Here is an 18,708-nt window from a genome sequence, read left to right on the forward strand (position 1 = left end):
GACAACTCCCATTTGGTTCGGCACATGAGGACCCCCCATTTGGCCTGGTGGATAAGGGCCTCCGATTTGGCTCGGGGCATGAGGGCCACCCATACCAAATGGTTTGGTGCCAGGGGCCCCTTGTTGCTGCCTGTTGTCAGGAGTTGCATTACTGAACTGCACCTTGCTTTGTGCAGGGTTTGGCTGGGTGGAGGCGGTGGGTAGAGGGTCAACACTGATCAGGGTACTAGCCTGATTGAGCAGCGATGCCCCAAAGCCAAACAGTTTGGTCAGGCCATCCTGGGCAGGAGGAGGTGCTTGACTCTGAGGCCTGTGGACTGGGGAGGAGCCAGTGCTTCTGGTCTGATCAAGGCGCCACTCTTTAGACTGGTACATTTGAGAACCAACACCCAAATCAGACTGGGAGCGTGCCTTGGTCAAGCCAGGCAGGGGTACAGCGCCAGTGTGGGGAATTCGAGGACCCCCAGGCTGGTTGGGGCCTCCTGTGAGACCTCTGACAGCTCCTGGAGCTCCTGAACCTCCCTGGGAGTACAGGTCAGACCTCATGCCCTGCTGAAAAGGCACTGTCTGAGTCTGGTGGCCACCGGGGACTGCGTGTCTCTGCAAGCCTGGGGAGGTATGAGGTTGAGTCTGGGGCCCTGGCTGAGTCGCAGGGTATGACTGGGGCTGAGATCGGGGATTCTGCTGGGACTGGGAGTAGGGATGTATCTCGCTGTAGGGCTGCTGCTGCTGCTGCTGCTGCTGCTGCTGCTGCTGCTGCTGCTGCTGCTGCTGGGTGGGCTGACTCTCTGCCAAACGTTTGGGCTGTGCTGCTGCTGGCTGTGTTGGCTGAGGTGCAGATTGCTGAGGCTGGACAATGTGTTTGGCTTGGTGGGAAGGCGAGTGAATCTGCTGTTGGCTCTTAGAGCGAGGCGTGGTCATATCAATGCCAAGAGCTCTCTGCATCTGACAATTCAGACACAGCCACTCCTGGACCTGCAAACAGAAAACAGACAGGTTTGATGTCATTTTCAACCTCTTAAAATCTATATTTCCTTGGAAAAATCACTTTAGTTTGTCTGTTTGACAATATCACACACATATTATGTATCAGCTTATTCCGACTCTTCATTGGAGCTATGTAATTACACTGAGTGAAATGTTTCAACCTAAAACTTTTGTTATGACTGTATCAATCCATGAAATGGACACATTCTAGATGTATTGATACATAATTCCTAACGTATTTGATATCTTTGGTATTTCCACTGAAATTTAAGAAATGTTTCTGTTGGTTTGAACAATGATTGGCAGCACAAGAGGTGTACGTGCTTGACTGCATCAGTAAGGTTAAAGAGGTAATGACCATTGTAAGTTTGCTTTAGTGATGTAAGACACATCTTCATGCTGAAACCAGGACAGTATAGATATAAACATATGATATGTAATCACTATGATTCACTCATTTTTTGAGATACTTTCACAAAATTGTAGCCTTTTTGGCAGGTACTCCATCCCTCTCACATTCATCCATCCTTCAATGCTCATGCTGCTGTTATTCTTCGAGCATTCTTCTTCGTTTGTTTTATTGGCAGGTGCAGTTTGAGTGATTGACGAGTGGTTACAGCTAATGTATTACATACATTGGGGGTGAATGTAGGAAACATATCAAATACAGCCAGCGGGGTTTTTTAATTTTCTTTTAGAAAGTTTAAAAATATGGGACATATATGAAAAAATATTTAAACAACAGCTGGAAAGAATGGTAAAATATGGGAGTCTTTCTAGCTTTACAGCATGATCCCATGTTCTGTTGACTTAGCGGCTACAGCCACTGCTAGAGCCTGACATCCTCCTTAAATATTTACTTTGTAGCTGTCTTTTATATACTCTTGCTTCTCTTCTCCCTGTTTTTTCTCTTCTTCATGTCCCCTCTATTTTCCCCCTTACACTTTCCATTTTTCTTGTTTCCCCTCTTTTTCCCCATTTTACTGTTCTCTCTTTGATCAGGTTGAAAAATGTCAGCCTTGTTCCTTGAAAAGCTGAAACTAATCCTCCCATGTTGTGTTGCCATAATTACATATGATGAAGATGGCGAGAGGAAGATGAAGAGAGATACAAACTGAGAAAGAAAAGGATAGCTGGATATTTGTTTTTAATCCTTTAGTCCTTGTCCATTCCTCTGCTTTTTAAGCAACATCACAAGAGACACATCAAGGAATAGATAGAATAGAATAGAGCAAGGGATGGAGCGACAGGAAAGAGTAGGGATGAGATGGACAGGAAGCGAACAATAGAGGGAGAGGAGTCAGCTGTTTTATAATCCAGGCAGCACTTGAGCTCTCATCAAGTCTTAATCAACAGCACAGCAGAACAGAATATCCACATCTTCTTCATTGTGGTTAAAACCAGTGACTCCTTTACAAACCTGAGTCCTGTTGCTAACAGGTGATGAAGAATCAAGTTGCGAAGGATTTGATTTTACCAGGCATAACACATATGTTACAAATATTTATTGAATAGGTCATTATATGTTATGTAGTTACAATAAAAAGTAGCCTTGAAATTATTGCCATATTTGTGCTGTATCGGTATCCTGCAGCCTCAACTGTTTGCTGGTTATTAACAAAATAATTTGAGTGAACACAGTGCATACTGTTTAGTGTGAAGCATGTGTGACAGTAGGTTTAAAGGTGACCTATTAAGCTTTTCTGTATTTTCTGGCATATCTATAATGTTACAATGTCGGATGTTCATGTAAAATGTGGCCAAAGTTTAAAATGTTGTGGTAAACATATTTTAAAAAATCTCTGTGAGCCAAAATATCATATTTCTGTCAAACATGCAGGGTAGAACAACACGGCAGTCTTTTGTAGTTGAAGTTGTTCAATATGTTGTTAAGAAAGTGCCTTTCGGTTGCAAAGGTTATATATCGACAGGGATATTTTAGAGGAGACACGCCACTCAATCACATTCACCATACAACTCTATGGGGAAAGCCTGTAATGGTAAAGATGGCGGTTATCCTGCCCCTCCTGCTAGAAAGCCAATCATCTGCTTTTAACAGCCAAAGTGGGAAACTTCAATTTCAGCCAATTGTGTGGTTCTACTGACATATGGGTCTGTTTTATTTCTACTGCCCACGCACGGAAGTGGTGACGCATCCGTAGTAGAAGTAGAACCGGTCGGGAAAAACACTTTTTAAACCTTATTTTGGGGAAAGTTGTCAAACTTTTTTGCTGATTCTATTCATGTAGTTTTTATGTCCCGGTGACCAGTGAAAGTGCAGTCCTGGCTCTCTCCCCATTCATTCAGATAGGAGCCTGGTCTTGTTAGTCAAAAATAGCTGCCTGGAGGCGTTGCCAAGATAGCGGCCGAGTGGCATGACTTGCCTAAAAGGACTTTGGTATTGATAATCAAACTTAATGCCTTCTGAACCCAGTTTCATTGGATGTAGCAAGTTTTTAGGGAGCTAATGGTGATTTGCACATGAGCAAGCTGCACCAAGCAGAGGTGCCCTGCTGTAACCATTGTGGCTGCGGATTTTCTTGCTGTCCAACATTAAAGTCTGTATTGGATTCTGGCTCGAACATGTACATATGAGAATGTGCCATTTGTGTTTATATTGTAAACAATAGTTTGGGAAATAACAAACCGGTGTTTTAATAGTGTACACAGAAGCATGCATTCAAACACATTCAATCTAGCCACTTCCACTTCCCCAGGGCACGCTTTAGGGTCTTGGCCAATCAGAAGACAGTAGGCTTATGGGGACAGGAGCATCTACAGCTTGTTTCAGACAGAGGCTGAAATTACGTCCTGCATGAAGTGCTAGAATGTTTTTATTTTTTACTTTGAGACATACAAAGCTACCACGCAGGAGTCACAAAACTACAATATAGAGCTGGAAATGCAGTAAAATAGAAACATTTTCAGCAGGAAGCGTTGTCTGTGCAATGGCATAATGCAATCAGGTGATATATGCGCCCTTAAAGCAGCAGCACAAAGCTACACTTTTTGTTCATTGATTTCTCATTTCGTCTTTAACCAAGGACTCCCACTGAGACGTAATGGGGCTTTGCAGCATGTAACAACTGAAAATGTAACATCTGGCAGTTAATACAATAGCTAAATCGGGAGGAGAGTGCTACAAGTGAGTGGGTGGGGGAGAAGATTCTATAAAAGTCTATATTAAGCTTGGTGGTGAAACATTACCTCAATCAGATCTTTTTTATTAGTAGTTAATATAGCTTACTTGTCTAAGAACAATAAAATGTGCATTTGCTTTTTCACAACATGCTGACATGCCATAGTATGAAAGACACAGGTGTTGTTAATATGATTATGGAGAATATTTTTTGATTCAGACATCATTGATTTTATTATTTACACCTGGATATTCAAAGATCAGAATACAGAGTAAATTCACTTGATTTTTTAGTTTGCTGTTGACAATGCAAATCACAATGAAAAGATGGGAAAGAATAAAACAATTTGTGGACATAGTCAAAAGGTCCTAGAGACATTTTCAAAAACAAAAAGTAAAGAATTAAATTATTATAATTAACCTTTACCCTTTACCTTTCATGGTGTTATGCTAACATACATTTCTAGTATACTAACTGCTATAACATAAAATAAATTGGGGGACATTATTTCTGTTTGCAGATGGATAATAGAGATCACATAATAATACGGACAACACCTTGTTTATTAAAAATAACTATCATCTGACCATCCAAAACTGTCTCAGGCCTATTGCCCTGTCACATGATAGCTTTGATAATGTCTGTACCTCAAAGCATTAAAGTACAGGTCAAAAGTACTGACCTAAATTTTGTGTTAATCGGACAGACCTCTGTGGAGCTATGACATCACTTCTTGTTTTGACCGTAACCTACAGGAAGTTGTTTCTTTATAGGTTGGGCTTTTATTGGATCATCAAAATTATTTTAATAATGTTTTTATCATGATTTTTCTTAGCAAGAAATGGACGTACATCACAAGACGCAGCTCAATTCAGTGAACACGTGGAAATAAGAATGTGCAACATACTGTGTGGGAGATATACGCCAAAATGCATTTACCTTGATTAAAACTCCACCTAACATCTGAAGTGTCTGCAGCAGTCTATACTAGACCTGTAATTTTCACTTACATGAAGTTTACAGTTTAGGCTGCAGTATGAATTAATTAAGGAAGAATAAAAATTAATTTCCAAATAATAAGTAGTGTGATTAACTATTACTGATTTCAGGAGTTTTGAGTTTGTTACTACTGCTAACAAATTCAATTTTGCCAATGTAACTTTAAGAAAAGTAAGTTATGATAAGCTAGTATCTGTGTTACTGTAAGTACAAGGGATTCTGTGGTTAACTATGACCTGTGCTTTAAGTTTCTTTTTACTCGTGGCTCAGGGCTGTACCACTCCAGGTAACATAGGCAGAGGGGCATTCAGTGGTGCTTTCACTGTCTGATGGATTATAACCATGTCCTGAACTGGGGTCAGAGAGGCTGTGGTCATCATCTGAACGGTCTATTGGCTTGTTATACTGTTGGGCCTTCTACAGCCTCTACAGTGAGAATGTCTATCTCTACAGAGTTGGTAGACATGGAAGTCACACTCAATGCCCTCCTGCTGTTTTTTGGTCATCAATTGAATAGTCAATGAGCTCAGGAGCTCCACACACCATAAGCCAAAAATTCTTAGACTAGCTGTCTATCTGCAGGCAGCTAAATTTAAAGAAATTTTAGGAAGTAATTCCATCAGCTTTTTATTCATTACCATGTCTCAATATAATGTGCTAATTTGCTCATTTCTAATGCTAATTTCAGTCCTTCCCAAATTGATCAGATTGATAGTGCTTCAGGCTCACAGTGAATGACACTCGACTCTGTTGCCTCTCTAAAAAAGAAGATATAAAAAACAAAGACCGTTAGCTCCATGGCAAACACCAAAACTCGCAAATTAAAGCAAAGATCGCCTAAAATTGAAAGGAAATGGCATTCCACCAATCTGGAAGAATCTCGTTTAATCTGGCAAGATAGTCTTAAAACTTACAGGAAGGCCTTCCGTAATGTCAGAGTTGCGTATTACTCGAATTTAATAGAGGAAAATAAGAACAAGATTTTAGGATTTGGAGTAAATTATGTCACATCGACAGCACTGGTGAAAATAATAAATGACCTTCTAATTGCATCAGACAAAGGACTTGCCTCTGTACTGGTCTTATTAGATCTAATGCTGCATTTCATACTATTGACCATCACATGATATTACAGAGACTGGAACAATAAATTGGAATTAAAGGAACCACTTTAAGCTGGTTTAAGTCCTATGTAACAGAGCAATCTCAATTTGTACATGTTAACGATGAATCCTCCATGGATGCCAAAGTTAATAACGGAGTTCCGCAGGGATCTGTGCTGGGACCAATCCAGTTCACCTTATATATGCTTCCTTCAGGCAACATTATCATAAAACTCTCCATAAACTTTCATTGTTATGCAGATGATACTCAATTGTATCTATCAATCAAACACCTTAGAGATGCATTATTTAAAGATATAGTAACTCTAGATGGCATCGCCCTGGCCTCCAGCACAACCGTGAGGAGTTATGTTTGATCAGGACATGTCCTTTAAATCTCACATTAAAGAAACTTCAAGGACCACTTTTTTTCACCTACATGTCTCAAAATGCTGTGGAAAAACTAGACCATGCATTTTGTACTTCTAGGCTGGATCACAGCAATTCTTTATTATCTGGCAGCTCAAAAAAGTCTGTTAAGACTCCTCAGCTGATCCAGAATGCTACAGCACAGGAAACAGGAAAATAAATCATATTTCTCCTGTTTTAGCTTCTCTGCACTGGCTCCCTGTAAAACCTAGAATAGAATTTATAACACTTCTGCTCTTTATGGTAAGGCACCATCTTATCTTAAAGAGCTCATTGTACCTTATTACCCAACCTGAGCACTGCATTCCTAGAATGAAGAGTTACTTTTTTCTTAGAGTCTCCAAAAGTAGAATGGGAGCCAGAGCCTTTAGCCATCAGGCTCCTCTCTTGTGGAACCAGGTTCCATTTTGGGTTCAGGAGGCAGACACCATCTCCATATTTAAGAGTAGGCTTAAGATTTTCCTCTTTGATAAAGCTTATAATTAGGGCTGGCTCAGGTGAGTCTAGAACCATCCCTTAGTTATGCTGCTATAGGCCTAGACTGCCGGGGGATTTCCCATGATGCACTGAGCTCCTCTCTCCTCCTCTCTCACTCCATCTGTCTGCAACCTTATCCCATTAATGCATGTTACTAATTCAACTTCTTCCCCTTCCCGCAGTCTAGTGCTTCCTCGTCCCTCTCCTCCAATCGCTTTCTACAGGCATTTCTGGCTCTGGAGCTGAGGAATCTGGATCTATGGTTGCAGGTCGCCTGCACCTACCATGTTTCTGCTCGACACCCTTTGCTACATTATTACTAGTTCTATTGTTATTATTATCCTTAACATTACTATAATTATCACTATTATTCATTTTCAGTCTGTACCACTACTATCTTCACTGTTTGTATTTCTGTGTAAATATTGTGTTGGCTGCTCCCCCGCACCCTCTCAGCCCTCTGTCTCTCTCTCTCTCTTTCCCTCGTCCCCCAACTGGTCGAGGTAGATGGTCGCTCACCTTGAGCCATGTTTCTGCTCAAGGGTTCTGCCTCTTAAAAGGAAGTTTATCGTTGCCTCTGTCGCTACGTGCTTGCTCATGGTGGGAAATGTTGAGTCTGTAAATAATATCACAGAAAGTATGGTCTACACCTGCTCTACAGGAAAAGTGCAATGAAACACAGTATCTCAAAACAGTGAGTACACCCCTCACATTTTTGTAAATATTTGATTACATCTTTTAATGTGACAACACTGAAGAAATGACACTGCTAAAACCCTATTGAGCATCTGTGTAGCATCCTCAAACAGAATGTGGAGGAGCGCATGGAGGAGTGGAAGAGGTCTCCAGTGGCAACCTGTGAAGCTCTGGTGAACTCCATGCCAGAGGGTTATGGCAGTGCTGGAAAATAATGGTGGTAACACAAAATATTGACACTTTGGGCCCAATTTTGACATTTTCACATAGGGGTGTACTCACTTTTCTTGCCAGTGCCTAGACATTAATAGCTGTGTGATGTGTTATTTTGAGGGGACAGCAAATTTACACTTTTATACAAGCTGTACACTCACTACTTTACATTGGCCCTTCACTTCATCCTCCAGCACCTGGACTCTCCGGGAACCTACACCAGGATCCTGTTTGTGGATTTCAGCTCTGCTTTCAACACCATCATCTGGCTCACCCTGCATCCTGCACCCTGCTGCAGGACAAGCTCCTGAAGTTTGCGGATGACACCACCCTCATCCGGCTCATCTCTGTTGGGGATGAGTCTGCCTACAGGTGGGAGATTGACCATCTGGTCAACTGGTGCAGCCAGAACCACCTGGAGCTCAACCCTCTGAAGACAGTAGAGATGGCAGTGGACTTCAGAAAGAGCACAGCCCCACCCTCCCCCATCATCCTGTGTGACTTCCTAGTCACCACTGTGGACTCCTACCGCTTCCTGGGCACCATCATCTCCCAGGACCTCAAGTGGGAGCTGAGCATCACCTCCTTCACCAAGAAGGCCCAACAGAGGATGCACTTCCTGTGGCAGTTGAAGAAGTTCAGCCTGCCAAAGACAATGATGGTGCACTTCTACGCTGTCATCATTGACTCCATCCTCACCTCCTCCATCACCATCTCGTTATCATTCACTCTGCAGAGAAGGTGATTGGCTGCAGACTTCTATCTCTTCAGGACCTGTACACCTCCAGGACTCTGAGGCATGCAGGAAAGATTGCAGCTGACCCCTCCAATCCCGGTAACAAACTGTAACAGTCAGGCAGGAGGCTGTGGTCCATCAGGAACAAAATCTCTCGCCATAAAAACAGCTTCTACCCTTCTGCAGCTAGCCTCATTAACAAGGCCCCAGGTGCCTCACTGACACTTCCCCCTTCCCTCTCAAATACTGTATATCTTTGCACATGTAAATATTATTTCATTTCACATCATTGCACATACCCGGTATATTGCACATATTTGTTGTTTGTTGCTAAGTGTTAATAGTTATTCTTCTATGTTTTATATTTTGTCAATTTATTTATTTATATCATCTCATTATTGCACATTTATATATTTCTACATTTATTTATCAACTGTATGATTGTTTAAGTGTAACACCTTATCTCCAAAGCAAATTCCTCATACATGTAAAAAAACTACTAGGCAATAAAGTTCTTTCTGATTCTGATTGTAGAACAGTGTAATTTCTTCAGTGTTGTCACATGAAAAGATATAATCAAATATTTACACCAGTGTGAGGGGTGTACTAACTTTTGTGAGATACTGTAACTGTTGTTGTGAATTGGTGCTATTTTGTCACCCCCTTTGAGCTGTTGTGAAGGTGATTTTTGAGGCAGTAGGTCTGGGTGATGCTACAGTTTGGAGATGGTAGGCTCAGTGGCTTTTCCCATTGCCTTGGAAGCAAAGAGTTTCCCAAGCCTTATGTGTCACCTTCCTTATGTCCTACATTGAGAGGTTATCTTGATGTGTCCTAAGTACAATGTCAGTGTGCACACATGGGTAAAGGTTCTGTAAGAACAAGGACTTAAAGATGGGGGTTTCTTTCACACCTGGTGCATTCTTGCCCTGGAAGTACACATACCTCAAATGTTTATAAAATAATTCCAGGATGCTCACATTTAAAATGTCTGATTTGGGAGGCTGCAATCATTGCTGTGATCTTGTCAGCAGTAGAAGAGAATTCTTCTTCTGCTTGATGGAGCTCTTTGGAGTCATTTCTGACACTGGGAGGTTGTGTCTGTAAAACTTGTGCACAGCTTTATATGGATAGCTTTGGATGTAGTTTGTGCATCACACTTATGTTGGGGATAAGGGTTAAAATGGCATCAAGATTTAAATTAAATAATAATAATTATTGCTATTATTTAATAATAAATAATACAATGTAACTTAAAGTCAGATCCACTCTAAACAATTAATTTGGAATTCTGGGTGGCAGATGTTTCATGTCCAGACCTACAAAAACCCTCTAGGAGCAGTTCTCTAAACCCAACAGGAGAAGTAATTTGATCTACTTGAATTTTTCACTGTGCAATCTAAAGGCATTGACGATTAAAAGTTGTACTACTTGTGAGTTTTTTTAAAGGGTATGTCTGTGGGGTGGCATCAAAGATTGATGATTTGCCATATAACAGGAAGTTGTTGGTACTTTAAAGTACATGCTCACATCTGTGACAAACTTTATAATGATTGATAAGAGCCCTGCCCTGAACACATCTACATGCAAATATTCACTCAATGTCGCGACCTACTGTAAACGGGACCTCATTTAATTTAAATTACATTTTGTCAGTGTAGTCCACACTTGATACTGGGTACTGGGACATAACATATGATTTGCAGATGTTCTGTAGTGCCACACAGGGGACACAGAGGGTGACGTTTAACTACTTTGTGAGGTGTCTCCTAACCTCCTGCCACTGCACCGCTGCCACACCATGCCCTGCTGCACATCACGGCGTGAGGGCCTGTCCAATGCTGCTTGCAGCGTTAATTGGTGTTTGTGCCCTGGGATGGCACAGGTGACCACCAAGACTCAAATCTGTAGGGTAGCTGGCATGGAAACTGCTGATTCTAGTAAGAAAAACAGCCAAGAGATGAGATCATGCTTCACTTTCAATAGGATCATTGCACGTTTAATCCTGCTCAAAGGAATTAAGGGACCACTTCATGTCAATTAAACTTCAGCCGCCAAGTAGCTCAACAGACTGTCCAGGAGCTCACTGATGCCCCGATCCAGGTCTGTAAGGAGTCATTCACAGATATTGTTGGGAGTGCATACAGGCACTGGGCGCCATACCCCCAATGACTCACATTATGAGTTGCCATGATGCAAGTCACTCAAGCTGGATCAGCCTGTGATTTCAGTTTTTTACTTCAGTGTGATTTTGAATCCAGCCCTCAACCGCTTGAAGATTTTTGATTTTCTAATATATCTGTCTTCTTCACCTCCTGTGGTCATGTTCTCTGTCTGAAGTCTTTCCTGTCTGCCAAGGGATGTTGAGATTTGATAATTGTCACCGGATACTGACACTGGGGCTGATAGTTTAAACCTGTCACCAAAGGCAAGCATCAACCTCCTATCAATCAAAGAGAGCCTCTTAACCTCCTTTCTCACTCGCCTCACCCCACCATCCAGCTCTGAATAACTTTGGATTAATCTGTCCTTTCTTTCTTTACTTCTCAGGCAAATCTCCCTCTATCTCGCTCTGAAAGCCAAATACTGTAGTGTTTGGCTCCTGTCTTCACATCACACGAGTAGAATGATCTCTCTCTCTCTCACACACACACACACATACACACAGAGTCACAACCTGTACTTTTTCCTTCTGCACATTAATGGAGATTCTCTCAGTGCCTCAGGAAGGAATTACTGCCACTTGTTGAGCCCTTACACTCATTGTCTATCACAAACACACTTACAGACCCACAGTAAAAAGTCATACATACACAACACACACATAGCTTGCATGCTCCTTTGCTCATTCATGCATATTCTATTTCTTCAATTATGTACTCTTTTTACATACATAAATATAAAGATACACTATATTGCCACAAGTTTTAGGACACCCCTCCAAATCATTGAATTGAGGCCACATGTGTATAAAATCAAGCACTTAGGCACACAGACTGCTTCTACAAACATTTGTGAATAGGTCGCTCTCAGGAGCTCAGTGAATTCAAGCATGGTGCTAGGTTGCCACCTGTGCAATAAGTCCATTTGTGAAATTTCCTCACTACTAAATATTCCACGATTGACTGTTAGTGGTATTATAACAAAATGGAAGCGATTGGGAACAACAGAACATCAGCCACAAAGTGGTAGGCCACATAAAATCACAGAGTGGAGTCAGCGCATGCTGAGGCATACAGTATGCAGAAGTCATCAACTTTCTGCAGAGTTAATAGCTACAGACCTCCAAACATCGTGTGACAACAGTGCTGTATAGAGCTTCAAGGAATGGGTTTCCATGACCGAGCAGCTGTATCCAAGCCTTCCATCACCAAGTGCAATGCAAAACGTTGCAGTGGTGTAAAGTACGCCGCCACTGGACACTAGAGCAGTGGAGATGTGTTCTTTGGAGTGACAAATCACACTTCTCTGTCTGGCAATCCAACAGACGAGTCCGGGTCTGGAGGTTGCCAGGAGAACGGTACTTGCTTGACTGCATTGTGCGAAGTGTAAAGTTTGTGGGAAGGGGGATTATGGTGTCGGATTGTTTTTCAGGTGTTGGGCTTGGCCCCTTAGTTCCAGTGAAATGAACTGTTAATGCTTCAGCATACCAAGACATTTTGGACAATTTCATGCTCCCAACTTTGTGGCAACAGTTTGGGGATGGCCCCTTTGGGTTCCAATATGACTGTGCACCAGTGCACAAAGCAAGGTCCATCAAGACATGGATGAGCAAGTTTGATGTGGAGAACTTGACTGGCTGGCACAGAGTCCTGACCCCAACCTAATAGAACACCTTTGGGATGAATAAGAGCAGATACTGAAAGCCAAGCCTTCTCGTCCAACATCTGTGCCTGACCTCACAAATGCGCTTCTAAAAAAATGGTCAAGAACTCCCATGTACACACTCCTAAACCTTGTGAACAGTCTTCCCAGAAGAGTTGAAGCTATTATATCTGCAATTCATGGGCCAGCTCCATATTAAATCCTAGTGTTTAAGAATGGGTTGTCATCAACCTTCATGTGCATATAAAGGCAGGCGACCCAAAACTTTTGGCAAAATAGTGTAGTTAAATCTTGCCATTATAATTTTTTCCTATAGGAACTAAAATAAAATAGGAGGAATAGTGAGCAGGGAAGGATTTGTTGAAACTGATTTTCACTCAGCTTTTATGATCTCTCTCTATCTCTCTTACTGACCTCATTTATCTCCCTCGCCTCAAACCATCTCTCTCACATCACTTTCTCTGCACTGGCTCGTTGACTTCCTTCACTCAGTTCAGTTCAGTCTTATTAACACTTCCTCGCTGACTTTAGCAACAGACCAGATAAAATCGTCTGTATCTGCTCAATCTGTTTTCAGACTCAAACTTCAGTAAATTTTGGAATAAACTTCCCTTTGTTAAAGGATTAAATTATATTAATATCCAAACACTATAAATCAGCATTATTTATTTATTGATTCCGTAGAAGCAGCCAAAAATCAACAAGAATATTCTCTTTCTAAGCAAATTTACAGTGGCAAAGAAAAGACATCAGGAAAATAAAACACATACACACACACATACATCTCCTTGTCGAACCTGACCTACCTCAGTGAGGTGCGGGTTGGGGTTGAATCCACACTGGTTACAGACGGTGGCCTTACACTGGGTGCAGGTGTTGTAGTTGGGTCCAGTCGGTCGGTTGGAGAGCTCTGTAGTGGTGCAAACTGGGCACAGTTTGCTGCTCGGCATTGGTGCAATCTGCGGCACAGAGTAGGGCGAGGTGGGCGTCACTCCGTGGTCAGGAGACACAGAGCCTGTCCTGGAACCATTGAAGTCAACTTGGAGGTTTCGACGGGAAGCATGCTGACCAGGACTTTGACCTCCATGGCCTCCCATGCTGGACCCGGCTAGATCGTGACCCATCCCATGGCCAGAACCTGGGCCCTTCCCAGTGCTGAGCCCCAGGCTTGACTGCAGGTGTCGGGGGGGAGTTGGACTTTCGTGAGCGGCCAGGCGGTAGGGCTCACCAGCTCGGGATCCTATTCCTCCACCAGTGCCCGTGCCCCCTCCTATTTCACCTCTTGCTCCTATTCCTCCCATTCCACCTCCTCCTATTCCTGTCATTCCTCTTCCTCCATGGCCTTCTTGATGCATGCCAGGCTTGGGGCTACCCATCAGACTCATTGGACCCCTGAAAAAGAGGGACAAAGCAAAAGAGATAAACATCAAATCAGATTATGACTTTCACTTATTGGTAAAGTCTAAATTACATTAAAAAGGTCATGTTTTCTGTGTGGATATTGTGTGTTGGCTGCCCCCCCCCTCCCCACTCAACCCAAACTGGTTGAGTCAGATGACCGGCCACCCTGAGCTATAGTTCTGCTCAAAGTTTCTGCCTCTTAAAAAGACGTTTTTCCTTGCCTCTGTTGCCAAGTGCTTGCTCACTGTGGGAATTGTTGGGTCTCTGTAAATAATATTACAAAGAGTACAGTCTAGACCTGCCTCATATGAAAAGTGCAAAGAGATGACTTTTGTTATGAATTGGTGCTATATAAATAAAACTGAAATTAATTGAATTTAACATATGTTACTAGTTAAGTGATCAAATATCCATACACCCCTATGATCAAAACTGTAAACACAACGCACTTCTTTACACTCAGTTTGCAATTCAATAATACACTTCCAGCAAAACTGGAAACATTACTATGTTTTGCTACATGATTTTGCCAATTGGCATTCCACATTGACACATGTGAAAACACTTTTAGATAATTAGTTCACTTACCAATGAGAGCTTGAGCACTATAAATAATCACAGGTAAAGATTTGGTTTGGCTAACAATGGAGGCTGACATTGAACACAGAGTATGAGGGGTGAGAATTAAAAGAAGAAGAGGAGGACAAAGACGAGGAGGCGAAGAAGGAAGAGGATGAGGAAGAGGACGAGGCAGAGGACGAGGAGGTGAAGAAGTAGGAGGAGGGCAGGGGAGACGAAGAGAAGTAAGGAACATAATAACTGATGAAATCAGAGTTGTGGTTGACCATATTGTCAATCATGGTATGAGCTTGAGGGAAGCTGGGCAACGGGTTCAACCAAATGTCAACCGCTATACTGTTGCATGTATCATCCAGATATTTCGAAATGAGAACCGGTAATTAACTGTAAGTGCTGTACAGCACTGGTACTGGTTCAGTAATATGCAGTGAAATTACAAGGATCACTACTACTAAACCAATCAAATGTTTTTACAGAATTGCAAGAAAACCAGTATCTGGTGAAAGAGGCTGAGTGTTCACCCTAGAGCAGGAGACCCACATTGGAAATATGGTCATTGCAAATATCTGCATCAAACTCAGAAAACTACAGGACCACATACTAGCAGATAACACAGTGTTCCAAAACATCAACAGAGTGAGTCTCTCTGCTCTGTCTCGTCTACTAAAATGTAACATAGTTAGGATGAAGCAGCTGTAAAGAGTCCCTTTCAGAAGAAACTCAGTGTTAAACAACTGAGATATGAATAAGTGCAGATACTATCCTGTCATTGGAACTGGATCTGCAAGTGTGCAGTGTCATATTGACCGATATCTGTCTTTTTGCACCGTGCTAAAATTGTTTTCTCTTTTCTCTTTCAGAGAGTCATGGAACCATATGCAGCTGCAATGCATATTAAGCTAATATATGTGGACAAGGCAGGTTTCAACCTTGCAAAAATAAGGCGCTGGTGCAGAAATGGTGGCAACATAACAATGTGTGTGGCTTTTAGACAAAACGGTGTCCTTCACCATCATACTTAGTTCCATACAACACTGCACACATTATCACATTTCTGGACACCTCTACAAAAAACTAGTTATTCCTAATGACCAGGGGCCAGAGCATCCCAGGTATGTCATCATCTGTGACGTTAGTTTCCACCGTTAGTTGCTTTGGTCCACAAATGGTTCACTTGTCACCCACTTTTCAACTTACTCAATCCCCCCCCATACTCTCCGTTCTTGAATTCTATTGAAGAATTCTTCTGTGCATGGCATTGGAAAGTGTATGATCACCAGCCCTACAAATGCATATCCCTTCCACAGGCAATGGAGGAGGCATGCGAAGACAACGATCATGGGTCATGCCAGGCCTGGACATGGCATTGCAGGTAATACTTTCCACGCTGCCTATCTCAAGAAAACATTGCGTGTGATGTGGACCGTTTGACCAAACCCACAAAGAAGGCCAAGTTTTTCCTTCTATTTCTTTCTAGTCCAAATGTATATTTTTTTATTCTACTGAGCTTTTGTTTGAGTGGTAGATTTTGTGAAAAAATAAAATTCCCCCTATTTATATTGATAGTTTGTTCTGTTTGGAATTCACATCCATACCTACAACATTTGGAAACCTGTGTGTATGTGTGTTTTATTGTACTACATGCATGACAAAACCTTATTGCTAACTGCTATGCCCTATACATAGAAAAAGCAACAGCTAACTGTTATTCATTTATATTATCAGTGCATAGTTGCTGCTTTGTGTGCTTATTCAAAGACATTTGTGTGTACTGTATTCATGTAAAAACACCATTTTTGAAGACCAAAATAGTTTAAAGACTTATGCAAGACTTTGCTTTTGCTAACTATTTGATCAGAGTAGCTGCCAGTTAACTGTGAGGGCTTGCTACTTTCACCTAATGAATTGAATTTCCACACAATACCTTATACCCCGGTATTGACCTTATTCTTTTCAGCAACAAGTAAGTGTGCCAACTATTTTGTCTTTTAACTTTCTGTCTACACCAGTGTGTTGCGCTGTGTGAAGATGTTGCGCTACTGCTTCTGATCAACTTCTGCTTGACATATTAGCAAACACCTGACTACTATTAATTTATAACGTACAGCGTGAAAGCCCACCAGACCTGGAAGAAAATTAGGCTTTCTTCTACAGCAGTTGACAAACATCAAGCACTATTTACATAGTGACCCTGAGTAGATCAGTTCTCCACACTTTGATGGGATAAGCTAGTCATCTTACCCTGGCTATTATCTTATAATAGCTGGCTATTGTCTTATAATAGTCATGGTGATTGTTCAGAATGTGTTTTATTATGTGTTTATAACAATATGATATTATAACACAAGTTGTCTGAGTGTGGCCATTCAAAGTGTTTGTTAACACAATATATCTTTGTCCAAGTATGTCTCTCTGTGTTACACTATTACACACAGCCTGGTATTTATATGGCATGTGCTTATTATTGTGTAAAAAGCTGATTTTTCAAAATGATATTAATAACATTTATATTATAGTCACATAGTTTTTTTTGAAAATATACGATTTTATTTTTGCTAATTCCAGACCAACACAGTAAAAATCATCTGGTTTAGTTATTGTTTATAAATAATAAATAATGTTAATGAGTTAATAACCTGCATCATTGCACAAGCAGAATATACAGTATCTCACAAAAGTATACAGAGTACACCCCTCACATTTTTGTAAATATTTGATTACACCTTTTCATCATTTGTAACGTGTAAATTTGCTGTCCCTTCAAAATAACACATCATGCAGCCATTAATGTCTAAACCTCTGGCAACAAAAGTGAATACAACCCTAAATGAAAATATTTTGTGTGGCCACATTAGCAATGAGCATGTGCACTCAACTTCTTTTGGTCGACCATGGCGAAGCCTGTTCTGAGTGGAACCTGTCCTGTTGAACTGCTGTATGGTCATGGCCACCGTGCTGCAGCTCAATTTCAGGGTTTCAGCCTAGGCCATTTTTACGTGGGTCAACAATTATTTTTTTCAGATTCTCAGAGTTCTTTGTCACAAGGTGCCACGTTGAACTTCCATTGACTAGTGTGATGGAGTGTGAGAGCAATAACACCAAATTTGACACACCTGCTCCCCATTCACACCTTGAGTCACATGACATTGGGGCAAAATGGCTAATTGGGCCAAATGTGGACATTTTCACTTAAGGGTGTACTAACTTTTGTTGCTAGCGGTTTAGACATTAATGTCTGTGTGATGTGTTATTTTGAGGGGACAGCAGATTTACACTGTTATAAAAGCTGTACACTCAATACTTTACATTGTAGCTAAGTGTCATTTCTTCAGTGTTGTCACATGAAAAGATTAGTGTGAATAACCAATTATTGTTAAATCCATATAATATCTGGACTTGAACTAAATGATTTCATGTGAGATTGTTACGTAACATGGGGTAATGTTAACTTACACATCAAACTTACCACAGGCAACACAAAATTAGCAAACTGCACAGCAGACTAACATGAAGATGACAAAGGATAAACTTGATCCTGAATCATGAGCATTGATTCTACTTTATTTTTTAGCTGCTGGTTGAAACCAGGCTACCGTCCTTCTCCTTGTTGTCTCCTACAGATGACGTTGAAGCTAGGTACTACAGTGGATATTCTGTCAACTTATGGGAGGCAATATCGCTACTGCCACTTGCTGGTGTAGCTAGTAAACTGCTGTCACAGATCTATCTATTTTGTCCAATCTGTACCACAGAAATCTGTGGTACAGATTGGACAAAATTCCACAAATGTGCCCATGTGAGCAACCAGAACAAAATTTACATTTTTGGTGTAACATGATGCATGAAGAATTGAATTGTGGTCAAGCCAGCGTTCAAGAGAAAAATTTCAGATGAGTTCCAAATACTGCTACACTCTAGCGATGAGGTCACTCACTCTAAGTCACGCAATTTATAGTTTTCACGTGATATCATGTTGTAAAGGTTACGCTCCCTTGGAGGGCAAAAAAGACAAGGAAGCAGTGATCGACTACACTGTTACTTTGAGTTTGTTACTTTTGTGTCACCAAACTGCTGGATAGTTGTTGTGCTATTGGATGCACTAATCAGTGAGGTAAGGTGTAAGGTG

At 41.4% G+C, this 18,708-nt stretch overlaps 1 protein-coding gene across 1 annotated transcript in view; it reads right to left on the reverse strand.

Moving 5' to 3' along the window:
• The window catches only part of bsna (bassoon presynaptic cytomatrix protein a), a 146,978-nt gene extending 132,115 nt beyond the window's left edge, over positions 1 to 14,863 (reverse strand). The window contains exons 1-3 of the mRNA XM_046055670.1: positions 14,667 to 14,863; positions 13,409 to 13,994; positions 80 to 975 (exon numbers count right to left, since the gene is read on the reverse strand). Of these exons, the coding sequence (XP_045911626.1) occupies positions 80 to 975; positions 13,409 to 13,994; positions 14,667 to 14,863 (1,679 nt within the window). The remainder of the gene's footprint in view (positions 1 to 79; positions 976 to 13,408; positions 13,995 to 14,666) is intronic.
• Positions 14,864 to 18,708: the final 3,845 nt, after the last annotated feature.

The sequence above is a fragment of the Micropterus dolomieu genome, linkage group LG08 (genome assembly GCF_021292245.1).
Source record: "Micropterus dolomieu isolate WLL.071019.BEF.003 ecotype Adirondacks linkage group LG08, ASM2129224v1, whole genome shotgun sequence".
Lineage (NCBI taxonomy): Eukaryota > Metazoa > Chordata > Actinopteri > Centrarchiformes > Centrarchidae > Micropterus > Micropterus dolomieu.